The sequence below is a fragment of the Protopterus annectens genome, chromosome 15.part0, assembly GCF_019279795.1.
Source record: "Protopterus annectens isolate FY-2018-M chromosome 15.part0, PAN1.0, whole genome shotgun sequence".
NCBI lineage: Eukaryota > Metazoa > Chordata > Ceratodontiformes > Protopteridae > Protopterus > Protopterus annectens.
The window spans coordinates 576,284,763-576,302,811 of record NC_056749.1 but is presented as its reverse complement, the minus strand read 5'-3'; the positions used below and the strand labels follow the sequence as shown (position 1 = coordinate 576,302,811).

General features: G+C 38.1%; 1 protein-coding gene across 1 annotated transcript; it reads left to right on the top strand.

Annotated features, from left to right (window-relative positions):
* The first annotated feature begins 4,005 nt into the window (after positions 1–4,005).
* Positions 4,006–17,821, top strand: LOC122789928 (high affinity cationic amino acid transporter 1-like). Its single transcript, XM_044057401.1, has 4 exons — positions 4,006–4,152; positions 12,529–12,926; positions 16,010–16,168; positions 17,616–17,821. The coding sequence occupies exons 2-4, from the start codon at positions 12,557–12,559 to the stop codon at positions 17,798–17,800; spliced, it is 714 nt and encodes a 237-aa protein (XP_043913336.1). The 5' UTR covers positions 4,006–4,152; positions 12,529–12,556; the 3' UTR covers positions 17,801–17,821.
* Positions 17,822–18,049: the final 228 nt, after the last annotated feature.

Genomic DNA, 18,049 nt, shown 5'->3' with positions numbered 1-18,049 from the left:
CAATCCTTTTACAGAAGGTAAAGAAAATAACAGTGACCCTCCCAAATGCCATTATATGTCAATGGCATGGGAATTCAAAGTTACATCCTTATATCTGGCATGAGTCATACAAAGTTATTATGGGAAAGAGAAAGGGTTGTGGGAGAACAAGATTACATTGATACATCAAGCCCCATTGGTAGCCATTTTGTGGAAAACATGCTAAAATTACAAATAAAGCACTTAGAGTGATTTTGATGTGTTAAAATAGGTCAGGAAACAAATACAGAGTGAAAAACTTTTTTAGTTCTAGGGTGGAGTTTTCCTTTAAGATTAAATGATCCCTTAAATGTTGCATTTACGTGTACTGTATACCTTATTGTAAGACCTTCCCTATTACTTTGTTTTTTGCTTAGCTGCAACATTGTCAGACATAATGTTTATTTGCAGTTCGAAAATGGTACTGGTCTCCAAATTCTTACAGCCTTATAATCATTTTCCTTACAAACCTCACTACAGACTTTGTCACTTCCTTGTGTTTAAATCCTTCCTTTAACTACTTATTAAGCATAATCACTAACTTTACCCTAGACCTTATATTTAATAACGTATAAAATTCATATCCCACTCCTTCATCTGCAGCTGAATCATCATCCGTAAACATTTGAATTCTTAGTTCAGCCCAGCAACATTATTTTTTTTTCTAATTCCTTTCTATAATCCCTCATTTGTTTAGCATGCCACCATTCTCTCTCCTCTTATTCAGAAATAATTCTTACATCACCACCTCATTGAAAATGTCTTTGTCTACAGATAAACTAGTCAAAATTAAATACCTTAATTCAATTTTAAAACTGTCCCTGTTAATTGATCATGTTGCAACTCTCTCATCTAGCATTCTTTTATTCTTATAGCTTTTGTATTCTTTTTTATGTTAAGTTTAATTACTCTTTGTCCTATAACTATAACATCTTCAGTTCCAGTAGTTCTTACCATACTTTACTTTCCTCACTTTGCAAACAGTCATATCCATTCTCTACTTCTACATTGTCTCCATACCTTTCAGTTGTCCCTAATTTTGTATAAAGTCCCTGATTTTGACTCATATGTTTTGCCCTGCCCCTTGTATTTTGTTCCTTGTAACTTACTGAGGACTACAATGAGCCACGTCAGACACTGGAGTTTCATACTTCTTACTGTTCGGAAAATACATGCTGATGCAAAATATGTTATTCTATCAACTTTTTACATGAATTGGAATAACATTTTAAGAATTGTCCCTGGTTCCTCTTTGTCTCCTATTATTTTTGGCTTTGCTTCGAGTTCTTTAACAAATAAGTAGAGAAGTATGTTTCTCTTTTACTCTCTTGAACTTCTTTCATTACTTATTTTTAGCTGTGCAAACTTACCTTGAGCATTTAATTGATTTCTGATGTGTAGCCCTGCACATTTTCTAGTTCTGCAAATCAGTATTACTTGCTGAAGAATTTCAGATGTTATCAAATCACACAGCTGGAACTTCAGATAGCAGACACCCCAGAAAAACATAAGGCAACACTGATGACACTGTCAGGGAAGCCTAAACATAATCCCAGCAGTTGCCACTATTCATCAATTTTCCCTGCGTTATTTTAAACTGGAAAGAGTTGCACAGCTCTCAGAATCGTCATCGGTAATTATAATTTATTTGCTTTTTTTATCAGGAAAGTCTGACTAGCCTGGGTTATACTGCCCATAGAGAACATGGAGAAAAACTTCAAGAAACAGCAGATGTAAAATATAACATGCTTAGACAAATTGCGGAGAAATGACAGCATACAAAAATAATGATATTCATTAAACATTGAATAAGAAGGATCTATCATTAAAAGGTATTGCGTAACGTAAGTTTTGGAAAATGACGATGCACGTTGCAGAATATCGGTGCAGCAAGAAATTATCAGCACAAATCATACATCTCAGCCTCTTAGCACAAAACATCCGGACAAAGCCAAAAGTAAAGGGGACAAAGCCCCAAAGATGTGGACAAATTTTAAATATTGTTCTTATAAACGTAGAAAGTTGCTAGAATAAAAGGTCGTGTGTTGCTGTGCATTCTCTGAAGGATGTGAAGTCTGAAACTCTTGTGCCTGTCATTATTTAGTGAATTCAGTTTTTCACTGGTTTTCCCCAAATGCATATTACCTCTCAACTGTCCATATTTTCACAGACTATCCAGATTTGTGCCTCATGTTTTTGTATTTCTCATAAAATCTGTGTTTTCGGGTAAATCATCGAAGACTGAAGCCACTAAATTATTAAAGACATTTGAGTTTCACACTTCAAATCCTTCAGAAAATATTCCATAATGCAAAACCTGTTGTTCTGTTTTAAAAATTGTCCCTGATGTTGGGTCTTTGTCCAACCAGCCTTTTTGATTTTGTCCAAAATACTTTTGCTAAGAGGTATGATATTGCTAGGAGTGCAGAAAAAAATCAGGTAAAGTCAAATAAAGGTAGGGCCCAGATAAATCACCGGTCAAAACATCCCCTAGAGAAAGATTTTACTATCTTGTGGCTAAGCACAAAACACGGACAGGTACAAAGGTACGGTTTCTTTAAAGCTGTTAGCTATTCAGTGACTATTATTTAGCAAAGTGTCACTAAATACGAATGAACGGGTTCGTCTGAGGCACCAAGGTGTAGAAGAGAGGAAAGAGATGCACAAACCATGCCAGGTGATGCCAGCTAGATAGGCAAATTGCATTGACAAGACATGGCTATCACAGAGGTGGATCACTGGATAGAGGTCTGGGTGGTATAGGAAAACTGAGCGGATTGTCAGGAGAACCACTGGAATGTTGGACTGAATATTGGATTGTCCTGACACAGCATAGAATGAGTGAAGGTGGTGTGCCGGGAGAAATGCTAGAGCTAATGGATACCCACAACACAGAATGACTGCACTCCATCATCAACTGCCACAGCTGTGAATCATACATGTCAACTGAACAGTGTTATGCTAAGGTTACCTACCACCTGTCCCTCTTTGCGAGGAACAATCCCTCTTTGGGCAGTTGTCTCCTGCGGGGAAAATTTGCACATTTCCTGAGATTTTGGTACAAAACATATTTTCTAAGTTTTCTTAAATCCATCCATCCATCCTCAACCCTTTTTCCCCATTTTGCACATAAGGTCAGGGTGTCACTTCAGCAGTGACAATCATCTCGAGCCAAGGTTTACGCTGCCGGGTGCATACAACTGTTATTTTCTATCTGAAACACACAAATGTCACATGAAATAGCAAAAGCAAGTCTAATGCTACAAAAATGTAGTTTTATTTAGGCAAAAAAAAAATTGGAAGTTTTGTACTTTGCACTGGCCGTGGATATGTTTTGTCCTGCAAAATCTCTCGTTCCTGCACAAAATGTCCAACTTTGGAAAATATGGCAACCTTACAAAACGTTAGTCTTAAACCCAAGTTTCTATGCTCCAACCAGTGTTCCACACAGAAAGTATTTCACACACATTAATTGTTAAATTTTGTGGCAAAGTCAACTGACTGATACTGAATCATGTTAATGCATCAAAATAACTAATTAAAAATTTAAGACAATGTTAATAACCAAACTGTGCGCTTCCTAGTTGAAGTTTTTAATAACTTGACGAAACCTTATACATGGAATCAGTTGGTAGTCCGTTTACATTTCTATTATTTCACTGCCTACTGAAACGTTGTAGCGTCCGCACCTCTAGTGCCCGCAGAACATTGAACTGCTCCACAACACGCACACTTCCACTACCGCAATTACACGAAACTGTTCATGGCGGGGAGGATTGTTACCAGACTCCCGACTGTACTACTAAATTCAACTTTTAAAGCTAGGCAAGTTTTAATGTGACGTTTATTCAAAGAGTGTACTAATTAAAAAAAGAAAAGAACAACAGTTCAGGAATAAAGTAATGCCCACATAAATAATTCCGTTCCCGTATGTCAACAATGCCGACACCCACTTGTGCGTCATTGTGACGTCACTAACAACAGATTGTAAGACTCAAATCCTGTCCTCCGCTGTCGTAGTTACAGACGATAGTGCGGGAGTGTGGATCGTTCATTTTTTGGTTTTATCCACAATAGTTAGAGGTCCCGCTCTGTCCCTGGCCCTTCATCCTGCTAGCGATTTGAGGAAGGCAGGTATGTATGTCTTTTGTTAACAAAGGGTACGGGGAGCATACTTCTCAACCTCTTAGAGCAAGCCATCTGGGCAAAGCCATAAATAAAAGGTTATGGCTAGATTCCCTTGGCTGAAGGGACCTAGTCCTTTCGGCCAAGGGAATCTAGCCTGCTCATAGTGAGATGGCTAGATTCTAGTGGGGAAAAGGACCGTCTTTACAGCAATAGATTCAGTGAGAAAAAGGCTCAAAAATAGGGGCAAGTTTTGGATATTGCTCTTAAGTTTTAGAATAACAGGTTTTGTATTAGCATGAATTTTCTGAAGGATATGCAGTCTGGGCTCAAATGTCTGCTATTATTTTCAAACTTCAGTCTTCAATGATTTACCAATTTGCCAGAAAACCACCGTTTATGAAAAAAGACCAAAATCTGGACGTTCTGCGAAAATCTGTACACTTGAGAGGTATTATTACAGGTATGAGTTCTGTGGTACAGTGTGGTTCTGCCTAACACGCACCATTACTACTCTGTCAGCGTGAGTAAGATGTAATTTAAAAATAATGCATACTATTATAATGTCTTCGTTGTGGTGCTTGAGTGGGTGTTGATCGGGAGACGTGCCTACAAGTGAGTGAACGATGTTGATGGGCTGCCAAGCTTTGGCGCCCATTCGGTTTTAGCAGTAAGGACAGCGACAGTGGGTGGTAATAGGCAACGTGGCTACACTACCACTTGTGCGTTTTGTTTCAAATATTGTAGCTCATATTGCTGTCCTAGCGAGACATACTAAGATTAACAGTTTTGAGCCTTTCTAAGAAGTATAGGTGATCGTGCCCGGAATGTTAAGAGCTGTCTAAAGTAATGCCAATGTAGAATTAGTACTTTGAAAAACTGTACTGTATATTTATAGGTTATAGGACTATTTCTCAAAAAAGACATATTTGTTATAGTTATAAGGAATATAAATGTTTCTTTAAAACTGCATGTTGTAGTAGGTGCAACAGGCTGAAAATGATGTTAATACTTAGAGTTGTATACACTTTTAATAGTACATGGGTTGGGGAGCAGTACGAAGACGGGGCAACAGACATTTGTGATTACATTTGTGCGTCTTCTGGTGTGACGAGTTTTGTCTGTGTAGATGGTCAGTGGCGTTGCTTAAATGTTCTTGCAGCCGAGTTTGAGACTTAATAGCTGTCAACATTCCATCTCATTTGCCCCTCCAAATGTGGAACACTTACTAACAGCTTCAGCTAGCAATTTCACAAGATTGTTAAAATGTTATTTTATGCTTATAAAAAACATTTGATTAATTTTAATTGATATAGTCCACTGTTACTTATCGTGGATATCAGTTAAAAAAATCTTAACTCTGAATGTGTGACAGAAGACCCCCAACTGTGGAGCTTTCCTCGTAATGAGATACACTTGAGAGGTATGGGTTGATTGAGGTATGTTGCAGTCCTTTTATGTTGGATAAGATGTTTGAAAAATAGCGGGGGATAAAACGGTTAGCCTGTCGCATATTTGAAAGGGTGGGAGCTGCACCAGACAAAACTGAAATTTATTTTGCTAAAGGAAATTGGGCGGGTTTACATAAAGCTCTGTTGGGTATAGGAAAAAAGTACGCGTATCGCCGATTCGCTAGTCTTGCTATTGGGAGTTAATGGGTTAAAAACATAAACGGTTAGACTGAGGAAACTTTAGGTTGAGATTGCATCAGCTGTACAAGAGAGGGGCGGCGGCTTTGTATGTCCTAGGAGACGTGACGTCATTGCACAAGCTAAGTTATAACAACAGTCGTTGGACGGAAAGTTCAGGTATAGCTTTAGGAAAAAAAGTCGATTCACTGTAGTCAGTTGAGTCTTTTATTTTCTGTACTTCCCGCGTGCTTGCCAGCCATTTTAAGATTGCTGTTTACAATTAATATAAGCTGAAATAAAAACAGTATTGAAAAGTTAATGGGACAGTTATTGCTGCATTTTTATTTTGTAGTCTTCTGAATACATTGCAAGATTGTAGTCTGATGGGAAGTAACATTTCAGATTATGTTGAAAGCTGCGCAATATATTCTGACGTCTGGTGTGTTAAGAACGGTCTTTTGTGTGTAGATCACACTCGAATCTTATATTTGTGTTGGTGTGTCGGGAGGGATAGTCCCCTCCCCCGAAAAAAAAAACGGGGAAACATGAACTTTAGTAAATTTAAAAGCTGCCTGGCCTGGTAACAGCTTACTTTTAAAGCGCAAGTATTGAATAGAACGAAACTTTTTTTATAGCTAATCGCCATATACTATCTATGCATTCTTAGGCGAAATTGAAGTGCATTACATAGCTCTCAACCTTTCATCTCCAAAATGAGGAACACCAGCCCTCATAATGTGGAACAAATGGGCAAAATGTGGAACACATACTAATGGCTTACTAACAATTTCAAATAGGAACAGTCTTTCTGTATTGCACAGCTTATAAATAAAGGGATTGTGTTTAGATCTAGGGATATGGCTAACCCTTTACTCAGTCCTCATTAGGGCAGTCATTGAATATAATGTCCCCTTTGGCATGTATCTGTCCATACACATGCCACAACTGGAACACCTGCAGAAATACTTTACTATAGCAATAACCCACGCCTGGGTGTGGGTAATGCTAAATTTACCCACGGTTGGCGTGGTTTGGTCCCGAGGGCGAAGCCCGAGGGACCAAACAAAGCCAACCGTGTGTAATAATAGCATTACCCACACCCAGAAGTGGTTATTGCTATTATATGACATTATTTAAGAAAAGAAACTGTTACTTTTCTTAAATAATGGCATAGTATAATGCCTGTTTACTGCCCTTCCGCAGATGTCTGGCATCCGCGGCAGTTCTGATGTACTGCGCGCCTGCGCAGTACATCAGAGCTGTGAGCAAAAGTAACGGAGAAAGCAAGATCTCCGTTGCTTTTTTTCGTGTCTCGCTATGTTAAATGAGTTTAACATAGCGAGACAGTTTTAAAATAAGCAACGGACATCTCCGTTGCTTATTTTAAAACTGTCTCGCTATGTTTAACTCATTTAACATAGCGAGACATAAAAAGCAACGGAGATCTTGCTTTCTCCGTTGCTTTTTAAACACTGCTCGCTATGTTAAATGGAAATAACATAGCGAGACAGCTTTAAAATAAGCAACGGAGATCTCCGTTGCTTATTTTAAAGCTGTCTCGCTATGTTAAACCCATTTAACATAGCGAGACAGTGTTTAAAAAAACGAGTTATACTAATGGAAAAAAGTCCGGGCGACCGGACCTTTTTCCATTAGTATAACTCGATTTACAACGGGCACGCTGGCCAATCAGCGTGCACGTTTTGGGGGGATCATGGTATAATAATAAATAATACAAGGCCAGAACTACATGTCATACATGGATAGTCTCAAAGCCCTGTCTCTGTACTCTGTATCCCCTCAGATTATCTATGGTATGATCACAAAATTCTCTTTAGGGATAATCTACAATTATCAACCATGGGGTGGATACGGCCAGTCTCTAACCAAATGGGTAGGTTAGTTTGAGAATAAAAAGCAAAACTGGATAGGTTTAAAATAACCTGGAATGTTAGCTACCCTAGTACTTACTTATGGACTTATGAACAACAGCACTGCATCCAGAGCTGATCAGGCTAATTTAAAATTTTGTGTGTTATAGAACAATTTTAAGGTAAGGAGTGGGGAGATTATGGGATGCAAGGATGGAGTGGGTATAGGTGGAATGAAAGGTGCATAAGAAGGGGAATAAATATTTCAGGTCAGTGCAAGCCAGTAGGAAAGTAGCTAATTGTCTGGGATACCTGAGGTTTGATCACTGTTTTGGCCTAACTTCCTTGCTGAGGGGGCTTAAATACTTTGTGTTAATTTTTAATTCTTCAGGAAATGTCATTGTAAAGCTATGTAGTTTTAAAGAAGATATAGACAAATGTAGCAGTTCTCCAAAAAAGTTCAGTATTTAAACAGAGTGTTATCTAATGTAAACATTATCTCCCCTTTCTACCTAATGGTTAGGAAAGGTTCAAGTTCCGAGCGTGGTGTGTTTTGATAGAGTAGTTCAGAGCACATTGCAATAAGTTTTTGCTCTTGCATCAGCTTGCGGAAACATGCCTAAAATTCAAGGGCTGGTTCAGAATGATGGAAAGATGTGTAGGCCAATGGAGGAAGAGAAGTATTTCTTTGCTGATCTGGTTGTTCCTCATTTGTGTTTTTAGAGGAAAACGCAGATAACTTGGTTATGACTTGTTCCATGTCTTTTTCAACACCTGAAAAGTGCTACATGCATTTTAATGGAGAGGGACAGGAGGGATCTGATTATTACATAGATCTGATTTGTTTGAGTTTTATTAGCAAGAAAGTTTGTGTAACATTGTGTATTTTTTTTACTCTAAAGAGGCAGGGGAGTCATTATAAGTCAGTGCAAGACATGCAAAATTTACCTGGAGTTTACCATCCTTGAAAAACAAGTATGTGTGCGTACACTGCAGAAATCTTGAGGGAACTGGTATCCTTTTTGTTCACACTTCCCTGTTTGATATTCTTTGTCCTTTCAAGTCTAATTGGTTCCTTAAGTTTAGTACTCAGAAATTACTTAATGCACAAAATTAAGCTAAGTATTATTTTATTGTTTGGGAGTATTAGCCAGTCTGAGAGCCTTATTTGTCAGGCAGTAAAGTTTATCTTTGGTACTGTAGTGGGGAAAGTAGTAACATTATTTGATTTGATTTTTTTCCACAGAACCACTGGCATGCACTGAAACAGTAACAGCTGTTAACATGCCTGGCTGTGAGGCCACTGTGCTATGATGAAACAGGATATAGACTCACTACATATGTTAACATTAGTGACAGTAATGGTCCTATACTGTATATAGAAGCAGTGTCTTCTAATTTGATTTTACAGTGTCTCAAATGTCTTGTTTCATGGTTTCTGTGTTCTGATGGATTGCCTAAGAGACTTGCACTCCTCTCGCATTAAATTAGACGTAAGTATGTGTAAGCAAATTTGTTTAATGGATTTTGCAAATAACTGTTAAGGATGGATAATATTAGCATGGAAGTATCAGTATTTTTGTGGATACTTTTAGATAAGTGAATAAACATTGGAATATGACATTTTTTTTTTTTTTTTAAGTGCAGAGTATTGGCAGTACAAACACACATGACTCGTATATTTGCCAGCCAAGCCTAGGGTGATTGTTGGCCCACACTGTGTGGACGAGAAACAGTGGCAACAGTGCAACATAATTTGCCTCCGTCATTATAGATTACTGTTGATTAACATATTCAGGTTAACAGATGTGTGTGTGTGTGTGTGTGTGTGTGTGTGTGTGTGTGTGTGTGTGTTTGCATAAAAGCATGTGGTCCATTGAGAGGTCCTGGATTGTTCCTTCTGGCTTTTTTGGTCTTTATCATCATGTGGTAGGATGCACTTGCATTTGGGCACTGGGGATAAATGGTAACCAAACAATGGCATTCAAGCTGCTGAAAAAAACAGTATACCACGATAAAAAGCAGCAACCCAATGTAATCAACAGCCAGATGTCTAGAAAACAAAACAAACTAGCATACAAGGTAGTCACATAAAAACTTAAAAAAAAAAAAAAATTCGCCAAGACAGTGTTGGAACAATCACCTTAAGACATCAGAAACAAGATAATCAGTTGTAGGTGAATGCTTTCATTCTTTGGTAAATACTCACATTAAGAACGTCTTCCGAAATCGTTTGATCCAGCACTGTCTTGGTATACTTTGAATTTTGAAGCTTAAACAAACAGATGTCACTGCTTTTTATCATGATAGCCTGAATGGTGTTTGTTTAAGTTTTCTATTATAACCTTTCTTTTCCCGTGGTGAACTTCACATCACTTGCCAAAGAACAGAAATTGCACACAGTTGTAGTAACTAATCCTGATTCCTAGGGATGGTTATTTTCACTGTTTTGTGGGGAATATATTCTTGGAGTCAGTTTTATTGGTTTTGGGCTTTTGGGTGTAGACTAGTAATTAGGGGGTATCTGACAGGTGGTGACTATTGAAGACTGCCTTTGGGAAACAGTATTGTGACTGGAAGTGTATCTGTCTGTCCTGCTTTCGAAGTGTGTTGGTTCGTGGGGGAATATACTTGTCTAAAAATTGCACTATAGAATGGAATGCTTTTTATTGATAGCAGAACTGACTTCAAGACACTGAGATATGGAAAAGCAGTTTGAATAAACATAGAGAAATTGAAGCACCAAGCCAGGGTAGGTACACCTGGCACCAGTGCTGAATGGCAGTGATACCAGAGTGCATTTTGATCCGCTCTGTAATACTTGAGATTTAGAGTCTTGCAAAGCTTCCATATAGCCATTGCAATCATTCAGCCTGCCAGCGATATTCGTCAAGGTCTGGCTTTTCACATCTTTACTACTGCTTTTTCCTGCAAGTTTCTGGGTTTGCATAAAGGATAGAACACAGTGAAACAATATCAGCAAATGTATTTTCCCTTTTGGGATAATGTGTTCTAATGTACTTATTACTGGTATGATTGTATATAACAAAACATTCAGGAGTAGAATTGGAAAGTGATTTATGGATGTAGGGCAATTGTGTGTGCCTGTGTGTGTGCAGATAGATATGGAAATGCATTTGTTTGTGTATATGGGTGCGTTTGAATGTGTGTACAAAGCCATAAATACCGGGGTCACAAAGGCCCAAAAATAAGGATTTTTTGAAATAGTGCTCTTATAAACTTAGAAAGTTGACAGAGTAACAGGTTTTTTATTAGCATTCATTTTCTGAAATGTATGAAGTCTGAAACTCAAATGTCTGTTATTTTCTGACTACAGTCTTCAACATTGTTCCAGAAAGCCAACAATTGTTCATGAACTGAGCAAAAATATTTTATAGACACACACACACACGTGTATATATGTATGCATGCGTGTGTGTGTGTGTGTGTGTGTGTGTGTGTATATATATATATATATATATATATATATATATATATATATATATACACACACACACACACATGTATTTGTAGAATTATAAAAACATATTCACAGATTCATGGGTTTAACCCTTTTATAGTATTCTAACCGTATTTCTTGTGAAAATTTGACTAGATTCATTGACATTTACATGAATGTTAAGCCAGTTTGCTTTGATGGGAGCTTCTGCCCTGCAGCAAACACACACACTTTGCAAGAGCAGAAATCGTAATTTTTGACATTGTGTTGAAAAGGATATTCACTTCTGCTCTCTGTTGCACAGTAGCTTGAAGAAACCATAGTTAGCCATAATGCTGATAAAGCAGAGTAAACAGAACAGCTCGTCTACACCAACGTAGGACACTTCACATTAGATGGTTTATGATTGCAGAACATCTTGATTGGACCAATTTCTTATAAGCTTGGATAATTGTTACATTCTGTCACAGACAATATAAAATGGGCTTATAAATTGCCCCTCCCCTAACATGTAAACAAAGGAGGTGTGCAGTAATGTAGTGCAACACTCACCAACCTCTTAATCCTTCTACATAAAGGCAGAAAATATCAGTGTAAGCATTCTCAAACAGTAAAAACCTCCTAGACTGAGTGGGATAGGGGGTCTGAAATAATATTTTAGTGAAAAATGTGGTTTTAAATATCTATAGCAAAAAATAAGACCGGTGGTAAGTACAGAATTATTTGTTTGGTTTCTTGTTATCTGGAATAAATATGTAATGTACACAGTTCTAGCTAAGTATAGTACAGCATGATTTGTTTGGGTAAACTGTACAAAACTAGCACTCTGTGTGCAGGGAAACGTCAGACACATATATACATTTAATAAAGTTGAGGTAGAATCATTATAAGGAAAACTGTACAAAACTGATTCATGAGGCCCAAAGTCTGTTTAAAGAAATAGTAATAAATATACATGTGTGGTGAAGATTTATTGATACTGTTTAATAGCATAATGGTCTGGCTCAATAAATAACATGACATTTCTGAAAAATGTAATATTTAAAAAGAAGACACCTTTGCAAATGGTAAAGCAGTATGCAAAGTACTTGATTTCTTTTTGACTGTAAATGGAGGTTTGTTATGTCTTGTGCCCTTTAATGTGGTTCACAACATCTAACTTTTTTTAAGCCTTTCATCAGTTTTGTTATAGATTAGTTATAAAACTGTTACTAAGTTTGCTATTCTCATTTAACTAAAATACATAGCAGGTGAATGTCATTTTGGAAGTAAGGCACACAATTTGTTAATCTTGGGCTGGGGATAAGTGTATTATGTGCTCATTTTAAATAAAATGTGAACTACAGCAAGAAAACTGGTTGATAACACTCGTGTGATAATCTGTTTTAATGTTTTATTTACTTTTCTGTTTATATTCCTGCAGAAAGAGAAACTTAAAAGATCCTGAAAAGATGGCCACTAGAAAGGTAGCTGAATTTGGAAAGAAGCTGATCCGTAGACAGAAGATGGACTGCAGCATGGAAGAGACCCGCTTTGCCCGCTGCCTGACCACCCTAGACCTCATTGCCCTGGGGGTGGGCAGCACTCTTGGTGCAGGGGTCTATGTGTTAGCAGGGGAGGTAGCCAGGGACAAAGCGGGTCCTGCTATTGTGCTCTCCTTCCTGATTGCTGCAATTGCCTCCGTACTTGCAGGGCTCTGCTATGCTGAATTTGGTGCCCGGGTCCCCAAAACTGGATCTGCCTACTTGTACAGCTATGTCACTGTTGGAGAAATTTGGGCATATATCGCAGGATGGAATCTAATACTTTCTTATGTAATAGGTAAGAAAACAAGATGAGATGCACTGAATTCTAAATGATTTAATTATATCATAAAAGTAAGGACTTGAAATGTGAAGATTGAGCTGACTTGCCACATGTCTATGCGTACCACCCGAAACTTTAAATTAATTTTTGCGAAGCACTACAAAGTTGTACTGAATTATTCTGTCTCCATAGTTGAACACCTCAGGGATGAAGGGCATGTTCTTCTTTTAGGGTTGCATTACCTCCCAGTTCTAGTATAGTTTGGTTAATTTGATTATTTTTTAACAGACCGAATACTGGTATATTGTCTGAGATTTAAAAACATTTAAATCTAAACATTTTATGTTGTTCACTCAAACAATATGTGCAATTTTGAAACTAGTAGACAAACTGGCACATTCAACATGAAATAGACCATAAACCTCTTCAAAGGGTGCATACCTTTAACTATGTTGCGGGGGGGGGGGGCTTTAACGTACCCTGAAACATACTTTAATTTGATGCTCTATGCAGAAGAGAAGAATACAGAAATTTATTGTGCAGTCTTAAGATATTTTTGCAGTGAGAAAGGAGGACTGTTGATCTTGACAGTTGGATTTTCAGTGTGCCTCTGTTAATAAAGATTGCATTTGTTGGTAACACTAATATTCTGACACATTCTTCAACCAAGTATATACGCTAATCAATTTTGCTTCACAGAGAGAGAGAGAAGCACTGCAGGGTTCTTTCTTGCTTGTACGTGGCAGTGTCCTGTATCTGTGAGTGCTGGCCTCAAGCTGCCATGCAACTTTCTTTTAAAACTACATTGTCTTGATAACTGCCTTTTTAACTTGGATTTCTTTTGAAAGTAAGGATGGGGACTCTTCTATTGCACTATTGCCCTAATCCTAGCTAAAAAAAAATAAGCGTATACTTTAAGATAACATTCAGTGGCCTTTCCCAAAACCTGGAGTAAAAAACGGGAGATGTCCTTGAACTTTCCAAGTTATATGCTGTAGGAATTTCCCCAGTGTATCAAAATCATATCTGATAATATGAAATTTCATTGTCTTGGAGTTTGCATCATCATCATCAGCCTCCCGTTTCCCATTTTTTTTTACATGGGATCGGGATATCATGTTAACTGTTGCCAACTCTCTCGATTCAGTGCCACACTCCTGCCTTCTTGAACACTCATGCCTGACTGTCGCAGATCTTCTTTCACAAAATCCATTCACCTCTTTGCTGGATGCCCTCTCTTCCTCTTACTTTCTTCCTGTCTGTCCCAAATCTTCCTCTCCAGCTTGTCTTCTGCTCTTCTACACACGCGCCCAAACCACTGTAATCTGTTGTCTTTGATCCAGCTTTCTTGGGACCTTGTCATATGCTTTCTCCAAGTCTAGGAATGTTCAGTTAAACTCTGTCCTCATCTCTAGCTTCTCCTCAAGTATCTGTCTCACTGTAAACATCGGGTCAGTTGTGCTGCATCCTGATCTGAAGCCAAACTGCTCATTTCTCATCTTGCATTCTACTACTCTGCATATCCGTTTATCAGTCACCCTCTCCAGAACTTTCATGCAATGTGGTAGGAATTTGATGCCTCTGTACTGCCCACAGTTGTGGATGTCCCCTTTGTTCTTGTACACTGGTACAAGTATGTGTAATTCTCCAGTCATCTGGGATATGCCTTTCTATCCATACTGCTATTAGTACCCTCAGGAGCAATTTCTCCCCCTATCTCACCCAGCATCTTTATCATATCTGCTGCAACTTCATCTGAGCCTGCTGCTTTCCCCTGACTGACTTAATCTTCCTTAGTGCTGTTCTTACTTCTTCTAAGGTGGACTCCTCTTCTTCTCTCATCGTAGGCTGTTTCTGGAGCAGTACAGCTTCTGTGGGGTTTTCTTCATTCAGAAGCTGCTGGAAATACTCCTTCCATCTGCCTTTGTTGTCCTATGGACTGGTGAGCAGGTTATTGCTGGCCTCCCTTATGAAGGGTGTTTGACTGTCTTCTTTATCTTTCTTTCTTTGCCTTGCAACCTGATATAGTTTCTTTGTGCCACTTACTGAGTCACTTTCCAGAAGTGGGTAGAGTGCATCCGATACCCTATTCTTTGCTATTGGAACTTCTTTCTTGGCTTCGTTGTTAGCCAACCAGTAGTCCTTCGTACCTGGTCAGTCTTTTCTGTCTCCCGCTTCTTCCTGTACTCCTTCTTTCTTTTGATGACTTCCTGGACTTCTGCATTCCACAACCAGCTCTCCTTATTTACATTATTTCCATACCTGACTCAGCCACATATCTTTTCCGTAGTCCTAACACATGCGGTTTTAGGCACTGCCACTCCTCTTCCACTCCACCTATTTCCTCCTCTTCTTAGGGTGCTAGAGCTCTGAGTAATTCCTTCAACTGTTGTACTTTCTCTCCAGTCAACTCCATGTCTTCAGCCTGGCCTTTATTGACCTTAGAGCCTTTTCTGGCCACTGCTTGTAGCTTATTGTGGCAATTAGTGATTAATGCTGTGGGCCGACTGTTTCACTACGGGTGACTTTGTAATCATGGATTCTACCCCAGTGCCTTTTCCTTACTAGGAGGAAGTCTACCTGTGTTGCATGTTGGCTACTCTTGTATGTGATCTTGTGACTGTTTCTCTTTCTGAACCATGTGTTAGCTACTATCAAGCCATTTGCCAGACAGAAGTCTAGAATGGAGTATGCTCCCCCCCCCCCCCCCAAAAAAAAAAAATCCTCCACTGGGGGTGGAATGTGTGTGTTAGACTTTATTTGTGGTCTACCTACACAACAGCCTGAGCTCCATCTCCCTTTGCGTGGGAGAAGGACAATGATGTTTCCTGACATCTGTATGTTGTTTCTTTGCACAGTAACACAATAAAATGTTTTGTCCTGTCAACCAGTGCTGTTATGCTTGGTTCTGCTTTAGAATACTATCTGCTTTTACCAAGGTCTGATTAACTATATAAAAGGCTTCTGTTGAACTATACATTTGTCAAATAAATATTTCTGGTCTGATTTTAGTATAGGAAGAGAATATACGTTTAAGCGTGCTGCTGTTTTTAAACTGTTTAGCAGCATTTTCCACTTTCATATTTTCTTTCACTCAGGCACAGCGAGTGTTGCCAGAGCATGGAGTTCAACTTTCGACAATCTGGTTGAGAAAAAAATGTCAAGCTTCTTCGAAGGACACATCTCTATGGATGTACCAGGTGTTCTAGCAAAATATCCAGATATATTTGCTGTGGTACTGATTATGCTGCTGACAGGTCAGTAGAATGTACATAATATTTATTTGTGCAGTAGTTCTTGTAGAATTGCTTTGCTTGTGTGGTTTCTTACCACAGTGAATTATTTAGTCACTTAGACTTTCCCTCATCTGTACTAACTGCCCATCCATATATGCAAACATGTCTGTACTGAAAGTAAAGGGCTTAGACCAAAGGTCCACAAATGTAAAACTTTTCACATGTAAAAATAGTATTCTGTTTCCTAATGTTGTGTTTTATAAGAATTTTTTTAATGTATTTTAAAATCTGCAGAATGTAAAATGCGTGGTGCTTCCCGGTACAATGCATGGTACTGTTATCATGCTTAATCATGTTAAGTCCAAAATTTCTGCTATTTAGGAAGTAAAACTTAAGTAGGAAGAAGTTTGTTGAGGACCATATTATAACCACTAAAGAATCGGGATTAGAGCTTTCAGGGTATGAGGTTTGATACTGCAGATCTTAAGCAGGTTCAAAACTGACTGCTCTGGTGATTTTAATACTTTTCTGTATATAGTATATACACTTGCCTACTCACACTACATACATTTGGGTCCATTTTGTAAACAGAAAAAACAGGCTTGTAAGAATATTCTATAATTCTATATCATTCATATTTTTGAGGCAAAAAATAATTTGAAGTACATTGTGTTTCACAGCAAAATGTATGCTGTTTTGGACTGTAAAATGCACCTTAATGTCTTTGCCAGTTACACATACATTTGCTTTGGTGTTTTGTGGCAGAATGAGGAAAGGAAAATAAATAGTGGATGTTTGTGAAGCTTGTATAGCCTAAATTGCGGCTTGTATAACAAATGTGTAATCTGGTTGACTTTTTTAATGTTTTTACTCCTTTCATGAAATCATTTTTCTGTACTTCATTTGTATTTGATGCCTATAATGTAACAATTAATTTTATTGGACAATGAATTATTTCTTTTCATTATTATTTATTACTATAAGTTGTACATTTTTTGAGTTCCTGTAAATGCTTTGACTTCTGTCTACTAGTATCGATACTGGAGCCATTGTATGTATATCAGTCTTAACGACAACTTATTTTTCTGTCAGAGGATTATAGGATTTCCGACAGATTTAAAATTTGATGAAGGAAAATGGCATGTTATTAATAAAGATGCGAACAGCTAACCAGGAAGGGCAGTACATAAAGCGTGGACTAAAATGTATATTTTTCAAGACCAGCTAAATCTTAAGGCAAGGCACACATCTTAGAAGTCAGGAGTAGGGCAAATAATATGTCCTGTTCATGATGAACAAAACAGTTGGTGATAGTGTGGTACAGAATCATTTTAGGGAAATAGTCCTGAAATATGACAACTGGGTGTTTTTAACTGGCACATTTGCAAGCGTGATGTGAACGCATAACTTTCAATAAGAAGCTGATACTCTGATGTGCTTGACATTTCCCTTTTCCTTTTATCCATAGCCTTGTTGGCGTTTGGTGTCAGTGAATCTGCGTTGGTTAATAAGTGCTTCACTGCGATAAATTTGCTTGTTCTTTCTTTTATCATCATTTCTGGATTTATTAAAGGAGATTTCAAGAACTGGAAACAGAAACAGGATCACTCCAGTGACAACATGGCCAACTCCACTGTCAGAAACTCCAGGTAAACAGCCTATGATAATGAAGTTCTTACTGTCTACATAAAGTTGATTGCTGTGTGCGTAGACACTTTGTCTAATTTGTTTTGGGTTTTCAGCCTCTCTTTTTATCTTTTTGACTTTCTATACCCATTACAGTTTTCCTTGGCATTGAATGAGTTTGAATAGTTGATCTGAAGTAGGATATTCATTTGTCTGCAACCTGTGGGTTATGGATCCGATATCGGATCCGAACCGGCATGGTTTTCCAGCTATGGA

Excerpts from the sequence above, each read along its gene's own strand:
- LOC122789928 (XM_044057401.1), top strand. The coding sequence starts at position 12,557 with ATGGCCACTAGAAAGGTAGCTGAATTTGGAAAGAAGCTGATCCGTAGA. Across the intron at positions 12,927-16,009 it reads AATACTTTCTTATGTAATAG|GCACAGCGAGTGTTGCCAGA; the intron begins GTAAGAAAACAA and ends TCTTTCACTCAG. Across the intron at positions 16,169-17,615 it reads ACTGATTATGCTGCTGACAG|CCTTGTTGGCGTTTGGTGTC; the intron begins GTCAGTAGAATG and ends TTTTATCCATAG.